Source organism: Rhododendron vialii, chromosome 1a, assembly GCF_030253575.1.
Source record: "Rhododendron vialii isolate Sample 1 chromosome 1a, ASM3025357v1".
NCBI classification, from domain to species: Eukaryota; Viridiplantae; Streptophyta; class Magnoliopsida; order Ericales; family Ericaceae; genus Rhododendron; species Rhododendron vialii.
The window spans coordinates 4502156-4512090 of NC_080557.1; the positions used below are offsets into that span (position 1 = coordinate 4502156).

Sequence of the window (9935 nt, forward strand, 5' to 3'; positions counted from 1 at the left end):
CTCCAAAAAAAATATAGAACATATACCATTTTATGTTAATATATGTACATTCAGATGTAAACGTGTTATATAACGTTAAATGCGAGTTGATGAATGAGTATATAACGTAAAATGTAAGTATCTCACGTTAAATGTGAACTGATGAAGAAATATATGACATTATATATGTACAATAACTTTATATACAGTGTATCAGAAAAGGAGAATCTTCTGTCGCTCTATTCCAACGTAACTGTTGGGATTTCAAACTTAGAACGGATAATGGGGGATAATGGGCTAAAAGTATGGGATTTGAATAAAAAGGGTAATTTTGTCAGGCACTATTTTCCTTTTTAAATGTAGTGGACCTTATACCTTATCAAATACATATTAGTGGACCTAGTGGGTTAGAAACTTGACCAGTGGACCTAGTGGGTTAGAAACATGCTATAGTGGACCCTAGGCCAATTTTTTATTGTATTTTTTGCATTCTCCTGGACCTTGATTCCTTGGTATGGTTTGTGGGTGGTTATTGTGCACCAATTTTTTGTATTGCATTATTTACTTCAATCTATCTGCATGTTTGCGTTACACACCTCATATTACACTAACACCCAGATCTCCCAAATCCTTGCACATTAACTCCCAACCATAATTTCCACTTTAAACCATCATTTATCCCTTTATAAACTTTAAAATTATATAAAAGAAATTTGCGGGTCTCTACAATCTGCCACTATCGGACACCCAGAGTTATCAAAATAGAGAACGAAAAAAAATAAAATAGAACTATTCCCTAATGCCTTCTAAAGTATTGTTGAAACTAATTTGGGCAATATATGAATTTTTTTTTTTCCACATTGGAAAGGAAAGGAGTGTTCTGTTTCTCTTGTCTACTGCTATATTGTCTCCTCACATTTCTCTCTAATGTACAATTTCATAGCTCAAGAAGATGAGAATGATCCAAGAAACAAGAGACTCCTGTTGCTAGTAATCTTGCTTCACACTGCAGCCAAAGTTACCCCTGTACTAGTTTCTGCGACGTGGTATCTGCGTAAGAGAGCACACAGAAACAAAGGTAAGTTCCTTCCAATTGTGAAAATTTTGTTTCTAAACCATTTCCCTTCGCCCTTTTAACGTCTTTCTTCGATTTACCACATGTTCTTTTTATTGGTTACAGGACGGATGGATGATGAAAAAGAATCGCAATCTTTATTCAGAACTACTATGGCTTCTCCTGAAAATGCAAATGCTCCTAATTTGCTAGTATTTAGTCTCACTGACCTTGTAGAAGGTACCAATGATTTTTCATTTGAAAATAAGCTCGGAGAGGGAGGATACGGATCTACTTACAAGGTAAAATTATTCATCTTCGAATAAATCGAGAAAACAAAACTAAATAAGCAGTGCCCGTTTTGCCTGCAAGGTATATTACGTAATGGACAAGAAATAGCAGTAAAGAGAATCTCAACGACTTCTACACAAGGATTTGAAGAGTTCAAGAATGAGGTCATGCTTACTGCTAAATTGCAGCATGTAAATCTTGTAAGAGTTCTGGAATTTTGCACCGAAGAAAAAGAACAAATGTTGATCTATGAATACATGCCAAACAAAAGCCTGGATCATTTTATCTATGGTTAGTAATCTTTAATGCCTCCAGAATAATCATGAACCATAATTGAGTGCGGTTTTAACATGAGGCGTCACCTGAGTTTTAACTATCCAAATCTCTTTTGCATAGATCCAATGAGGGGATCACTTTTAGATTGGGGAAAAAGAGTTCAAATCATTGAAGGGGTCACTCAAGGGCTCTTGTACCTCCATGAGTACTCAAGATTGACAATAATGCATAGGGATTTAAAAGCAAGCAACACTTTGTTAGACAACGAGATGAAGCCCAAGATAGCGGACTTTGGCATGGCTTGAATTTTCCAGAAAGATGAATTCGAAGCTTATACTGACCAGATTGTTGGAACATTGTTAGTGGCATATTGCTTACGATACACACTACCTAATTGTTCGAGTCCCAATTAGTAGTCATCTAGTTATCCTTAACCCAAACAGTAGCACGATAAATGTTTATTCACCTCCTTTTTTCTCATGACTAGAATAGCCCCCGTAATAGTTCATATTTTCCAATAATATTTTGCTTTTGCTGGGACATTTTTGTGAAATAATTTTTTTTTTTTGGATCCGCTTTTGTGAAATATTTTGAATAAATATAATTACTCCTATTCCCCTGTGTATATTTTCAGAAATAGAACTCGTGTTGCTTCAATTTCCTAGTGGGTGAATTGACTCTTGCAGGTTGCATAATAAACACCATGCCCAAAAAAAGTTCAGTGCTCGAGCTGCTACATATAGTTCATCAAAGTTTGAAGAACACATGAGCTGGCCACCTGCAAAGATGTTTAAATGGTTCAAATTCCTCACCGTTCCGATGGCCATTGATTGATCGAAAACCAACTTTGACAGTGCGTTGCATGGATTTGGAAAGCTAAATTCTTTTTCTTTTTCTTTTTTCAGATCAAATTTTTTTTGAGGGCTCTGTTAATCTCAAAACAGCCTTTTGCTGGGCAGTTGAATGAGCAAGCTTTTGCAGGGGAAAATATTACCTCAAACAACTGATGAAGAAACTTAAGAAGAATCAATTGATGGAACGAATTCCTTGGGGAGAAAGTTTCCCATATTTTCAAATGATTCCTACATTGTTAACTTTGCATTATATGTGGACGAAAAACCATTTTACAGAAATGATTTTTAGGCTCCGTTTGTGTTTGTTTAGGTGTAAAATGTTTTTCAATAAAATATTTTACCTATTTTTCAGTGTTTGGTTGTGTAAAAAATTAGGAAAACATTTTACATGTAAAACATTTTTCATCAATTGGATGAAAATGACTTACTCTTGAATCTTCCGTAAGTTATTTTCCAAAATGAATCCGATACCTTCTACTGCAATTCTCACTACTCAGTTTTCTCGATCGTCAGTCATGACCCACGTTCAATTTCAATATTCTCAGATCTCTCCACTGTTTAAGCGCCCCCCCCCCCCCCCTCTACACTATTTTGTTGATTTCTGAAAATATTTTCAAGTGCCTACCAAACACCGAAAAATAAAAGTTTGAAATTTTTTTTTGAGAAAATTTCTTTTATATCCCTTCGACTTTGACCAAAAAATCATTTTGATCCTTCACCTTTCAATTTCGGTTTAAAAATTCTTTGACTTTTCAATTTTTTTCAATGTCATCCTTTAGGGATATATACATAAATATACGAAAAATAGGGTGTTTGGATCAAGCACCCTAGACACATTGAATGCTGTTGATTCCCACGCTAGCCCGCTCAATTTTTTTTTTATAGTATTTTTGGACAGCTCGGATTGGCCGTCCTTTGGCCGGAGACGGCCCGGTGCTGCCGTTGGTCCCTATAGTAGGATTCAAAGAAAATGGATTCCTTCTAAATGATGACATTGAAAAAAATTGGAAAGTTGAAGTATTTTTATGCCAAAATTAAAAGGTAAAGGACCAAAATGAATTTTTAGTCAAAGTCAAAGATTCGAAGGGATATAAAATAAATTTTCCCTTATTTTGTGAAAAAATATTTTACATTGTAAAACATTTTATATTGAAACAAACGAAGCCTCTCTCTCTCTCTCTCTCTCTCTCTCTCTCTCTCTCTCTCTCTCTCTCTCTCTCTCTCTCTCTCTCTCTCTCTCTCTCAAATTGGAATTGATTTTTATACCTAGCTTGATTGGGCTGTTTGGGGCACTATTTTGAGGTCTCGTTTTTTTAACCTTCTCGATTATAAATGGAACAAATAAGACACATTAGATTCTATGCATTTTGGGCCTTTTTTTTTTAACTGTATGTATGAATTATATTTTTCTGATAGGGAGTGAATTTGCATTTTTAACAGTTTGATGATTTTGTTGGGACAATCCTTTGGAACGGTGTGATGGTACTAAATTTTACTCAATCTATATGTACTTTCCCTTAGGCGTGCTTGGCTAATGAGTAAATATACGGAATTCATCTTTACAAATTGAGGTATGTTTCTTCCCATATATTATTTGTTTGATTGAATTTGAAAAAGATATGCAAAATCAAGACTTCTACACGCATCGCATGTGTCCCGACTTCTTACAAAATAACCGAAACCCAGATCCACTATCGTGACACAGATCACATGTTTGGTGTATAAATTTCTATATTTGTTAGGAAAAAGGGCTCATGTGCTTTTCGAATTCCCACATCTAAAAGAAAAAAAAATCTGAAAACAACAAAATTTTATTAAGAACTCAACAAGGGGTACATTGAGTAATTTTTAAAAAAAATAATAAGAGTAGTCACATGTGTTGTTCAGGTGGACTCTTCTTTATTTTTTTTGGATATATAGTTAACAAAATTTTATTAGGAACTCAACAAGGGGTATATCGAGGAGAGACCAAATATGAATCACAGAGATTGAGGCATCGTATAGGCCTATAGAAAAGAAAAAAGAAGAAAGAAAATACATTCAATGAAAATTGAATTATGCTCAACACGATTCAACATCCCAACCACAAACTTAGACTCCACCACAGAAGTAGCTTCTGCAAAGATCAACAAGGATTCACTTCATCACTTTGAACAAGTCCAATATCAGCATCAGATGGAGTAGAAATAAGCACATTCAGAATTTGAATGAGTCTCAACACAATTCAAACAGTCAAACCAAAACTCAGTCTTCACCACAAAAAGAATTCCAGCAAGATATCAGCTAGGTTCGCTTTTTCACTCTGATCAAGTCCAATAGCAACAAATTTAGCATCAGTTGGAGTATAGAATAAGCAGATCTGCATATCCATATCCAACCTATCAATGTTAGCTAAATATCCATTAGACCTCTTAGCCCTCCCTAGAATTAGGAGTTGAAAAGAGGGATGCTACACACCTGAAACTACTAAGCACTGAGTAATTGAGATACCCAACACAAAGCAGCTTTCTCCATTAAAGACCCCCACAGCAATAGTTGACAGCTTAGCCTCAGAGCAGAGGAAGCCAAAACTGGTGTAACACTCTTAGCCCTTCAAATCTGTGAAGTTGAGTAGTGGAATTTCAGACAATAGCATACCTACACCTTGAGCCATCTTCATTTCATTTTGCATCAACATCAGAATTTGTTAGCTTAGCCTCAAATCAAAAACGGCCAAGACTGATGTAAAACTCTTAGCCCTCCAAAACTGTGGAGTTGTTCAGGTGGACTCTTGTGGGAAGTTTTTATCCCTGGTTATGGATGTGAACTGGTTTTTGGACTTGCTATGGGGCATATCACATTCTCTAATGGAAAACCTAAGTGGCCCATGAAGATCAGGTCAATAAACAAAAAGAAAAAAGAAAAGGAAAGAGGCTGAAAAGATATGGCCATAAGGGTATCGATGCTTATAAATATCAGGTCAATGTTTTAAAGGAAAGAGGCTGAAAAGATTTGGTTGACGTGGCTGCCACCGGTGGTCGCTGTTGAGTGCATCAGTTGTTGCCTAACGGCTTAGGTGAGCTCCTGTGGCAGTGATTGGGCTGGTTGTTTGCCGTTTTGTTTCTCCGGTTGGGATGGCTAATGGTGGTGATCGGAGAAACCTGGTCCGCAGAGGTTGGGTTGTCGCTGTCTGTTCGGTGGTGTTGAGGCGGACGGCAAAGTTGCTTGAAACTAAACTAAGGTTTGTTTTGTGTTTCTTGGGTTGGGCCTAGCCCACTTTGGTTGGTTAGGTTCTCTTTTTTGTGCTTAATTGTAAAATATGGGCTATGTAAGCCATTAGGTATTCCTGAGCTTCATTGTATCATTTGGACTTTTAGGCCTTCAGGTGTTATGGGCTTTGCTTCTTTGATGTATTTTCAACCTTTGGATGGAATTTCCTTTCCCCCCTTTCCTTTAATAAAGTTACTTTTGCCAATCAAAAAATGGATTTCAAAGTGTATCCCAAAGGTAAGGCAAGTGTTTTGAATGCAGAATGGGCGGCTCAAACTGAGCACTACACCCTCGTAGTGCATACCTGATCAACACGACCACATATGACCTATTCACACATTTAATTAATGTCGTGACCAATCGTTTTTAAAATCAAAAAACATGGTTAGCCAAGTGTTGAGGCACTTTCTTGGAAGAGTCCAGGTCACTTACCAATAGAGATATATAGACCGAGACTCAAACTTTTAAAATTCTATTCAACCAGGGAATCCACACTTGGGTCACAGTTTCACACACAATACTTCAGTAGGTGCTCTTAAATATCATCGCTCAAATAGCTTCGATCTCAATCTTTATTCTCGCATTGTTCACACTATTTTTTAAAGACGCTTTTTATGTTTGTAGCATACGAAAGATGTGGAACAGAGTACATATGATTTGAATCACGATTCACGCAATAAGGAAGAGAGAGAGAGAGAGAGAGAGAGAGAGAGAGAGAGAGAGAGAGAGTTGGAAACCTCGTGAATAATATTCTTGGTCCACATTCTCAGCTCATGAAATTATGGAAAAGTCTTAATTGCACGGAAATTCTCCCAAAATATGGAGTAATACTAATGGATCAGCACGACTTTTGTTCTTGGACTTTTTTTTTTTTTTTTGGGGTCAGGGGAAGTAACACATAAAAGAAAATGTCTTAAAAGTCCTCAGAACCCAGAAACCTTAAATTCCAGGCAGAATTGAGGCCCAGAAGGTTGAAAGGCTTCTCAATTCAACTCCTCACCCAGCAGCAAACTAACAGCTTTTGGGATAGAGCTGGTCGACCTCTCTTTTTTTTTTTTTTTTTTTTGTAAACGGATTGAATAAATTAAAACCTAGATAGTGGAGTTTGGTTAGGGAAAACTATAAAGAGAAGAAAAAAAAATGGCGATCTTCTCCTAGAAACATTCTAGTGGGGTCTACCACTCAATGTATGAATCCCACAGAAACGTGTAGTTATAAAGTGGCCTGCAGTATCACGTGACAGTACTCTAGGACCATAATATTTTGACAGTTACGGTAAACATATTTATCTGATTCTACCAAGATCTAAAATTTAGATTCTATAACAGAATCTAAAGCTAGAATGCAAAATCTGTATCTATAGCTATAGTGAACATGCCCTAATGCAATTCATGAAATCCCCCAAATGCGTGACTGCAAGAAGCTATTGGGACATGCCCCTAGAGCATCCAAAAATTCCCCCGAAATGAAAGCAAATGGAAGTTTGGAACGAGCCGCCTTATTGACTACAGACTGGAAGTTATCAAAACGGCCACGTATTGAGACTTTGTTGTCGCCACCGAATTGGTATACATCAAAAACCTTGCCTGCCAAGTTGTGACTAATGTGAGAGAGAAAGAGAGGGTCTCATTCTCGCAAATTTCAATATTTTTCGATAGTGAAAATTTTGTAAATTTTTATTTGTGTTTAAAAAGTTGTTAGGTGTTTTCAATAGTGAATAAGTTATTGAGAAATATCAAGTTATTTCCGATAGTGAAAAAGTTTTTGATGGTTATGTGAGTGAAAAAGTTATTGAGTTGGTAAAAAAAATTTGTTAGTGGAAACCAGTTAGTAAAATATGTTAAGTTTTTAATTTTTTTTTTTTAGTGAAAATCAGTTAGTAAAATGTGTTAGGTTATTTTGTGGTTTTTGTTAGTAGAAACGAGATAATAAAATGCATTAAATTTTTTTGTGGTTTATTTTTAAAGACACTTTCACATTTGTGCTTATACTTGCACCCTTGCTCGTTGTTGTGTCCCAAGGATCAAAACCATACACACATAAACAATGAGTTTTACGTGGTTCTCCAAGATCGTACATCCACGGAGGAATCAGAGCAATCTCACTAGAAACAGACTAAAGCTTTACGAGTGGAGTTCTCTCCCGACTCACTACCCCCTCTCTCTGTGTTTACATTGCACTTATGGGCTAAAATGGAACTCTTGTTCATCCTCCATGCCAGACTAAGCCTTTACTCCTGGTGGTTGAAACTAGGGCTGTAAACAAGACGAATCGAGCCGAACCCTGTTAAGTTCAGCTTGGAGTCGTTAAGGTACTAGTCTGGCTTGAGTTCGGCTTGGGTTCGATTCGAACCTGAACAACTTGGCTAGAGTTTGGTTCATTAACATTTTTCAAAGCTCAGGTTCGGCTCGTTAAACTCAAACGAACCGAGTCGAGCCAAGCCAAATCTAGGCTCGAATTGAGTTCGTCAAGGCTTGGGTTTAGTTCGGCTCGACTCATTAAACTCAATCACATCCAAACTCTCTCATTAGTCATACAGAATTTAGGAGAAAATAAGTATTAAAATATATATAACCTTGAAATTTTTTATATTTGCATATAGACTTCTCAATAATTATTAATTATATTTAACTACAGGTTCGCGAGTCTAACCGAGCAGAATACTATAAGGTTTAGGGTCAACTTATATATCAAACGAGCCTAACATTGAGGTTTAGGTTTGGTTCATTTAATAGACGAATCGAACTCGAACGAACTCTTACTGAGCCAAGCCTCGAACAGTTCACGAATGGTTCAATAAATTTACAGTCCTAGTTGAAATACAATGGTAGTAGATAAATATCTACACAAGTGGGTGGAAGAGGAAATCTATCAATATACTATAGAAATGTAGTTGAAGCCAAAAGCCTCTTCACCTTTAATCCTAAATTCCAAAATTTTTGATTTATTCTTATTTCTAAAAATTGAGAGAGAAAACTGGGGATTATGCGATCACTGAGAGAGAACGTGGAGAGAGAGAGGACATGGGTGGGTGAGTGGGTGGGTGGAGAGAGAGAGAGAGAGCGCGCGCATGGGGTGGGCTGAAGTAAGGTAAACAAATTAATACATTGGAAGCTTCCTAATACAAGAATAAACGGCTGCATTGGAAGCTTCCTAATACCAGAATTTTGTCTCTCCCGTCGGTGACCATTTTCAGTGACCATTTTCGGTTTGAATGGTCTGCTCCTTAACTTTTATGGATGACTAATTTATTTACGTTTTATGATTTTTTTTCTTCTTATTTTCTGTTTTTAAGTGATCATTGTATTATTTTATTTATACTTGCACACACACAATAAATTCTTTTAACGAATAACTTTGTATTAGGCTCTATGTATGAGAGAATGAATAAATTTCATCCCAATGTATTTTTGTTGCCCCGTGTATCGAACGAGACACAACGCTAGTGGTGAAGTAAAGAGAAGTGGAGCCATATCTCCATCCATCAATCAACACTCGCTCCATGCCATCGTGCATGTTCTGTAGGTTTCTTAAAAAACAAGTACTCCTACTTATTTATAATTTTCAAGTTTAAAAATAATGGACTTAATGTATGGTTCATTCATATTTTTTTAATCGGCGTTCATTCATATTCATAATACCTTGATGTGTTTCGTAACTTTTGCTTTAAAACTTGTAACTTTTCAGCAATAGGATTAATTCGTAACATGTTCACTATGATTCATAACATCTTTGTGCATCTCGTAACTTTTTTCCTAAAAAATCGTAATTTTTAGCAATAGAATTCGTAATGTTTAGGATTCGTAATATTTTCAGTAGATGGCATTTTGGCGTTTCTCGTAACTTTTATACTGAAAACTTTGTCTCAGAGAAATAATTGCAGATTCTATCAAATAATTCCATATTATATATATTTTAAAAAGTATCATAAGTTTAAAAACATATAGTCAATTTTTTGAGAAGTCAAAAATAATGAAATTGTCACTCCTTAGGAGGGAGTAATTTTTATTAGGTTCTTGGGGCAATTTATTGATGTTTAAGGCGTCAAATGTTTATTATACAAACAAAATTTCTTGGTATTGTAACGATATTTTCCAAACCCCACATACCACAACCGAGGTTAAGTTCTCTCTGCCAGAGGTGCCGGTTGCGGGCCTCACCAGACTTCTTTTTTTTTTGGTTAAATTTTTAACCGTTCATCTTGTAGGGCTCGCAAATTAGTATATCTATGT

The 9935-nt window shown here is 36.1% G+C and overlaps 1 protein-coding gene across 1 annotated transcript; it reads left to right on the forward strand.

The window, feature by feature from the left end:
• The first annotated feature begins 261 nt into the window (after positions 1-261).
• On the forward strand, positions 262-1905 carry LOC131326627 (putative cysteine-rich receptor-like protein kinase 12). The gene is made up of 5 exons (XM_058359481.1): positions 262-304; positions 923-1057; positions 1160-1273; positions 1406-1615; positions 1721-1905. The coding sequence occupies exons 1-5, from the start codon at positions 262-264 to the stop codon at positions 1903-1905; spliced, it is 687 nt and encodes a 228-aa protein (XP_058215464.1).
• Positions 1906-9935: the final 8030 nt, after the last annotated feature.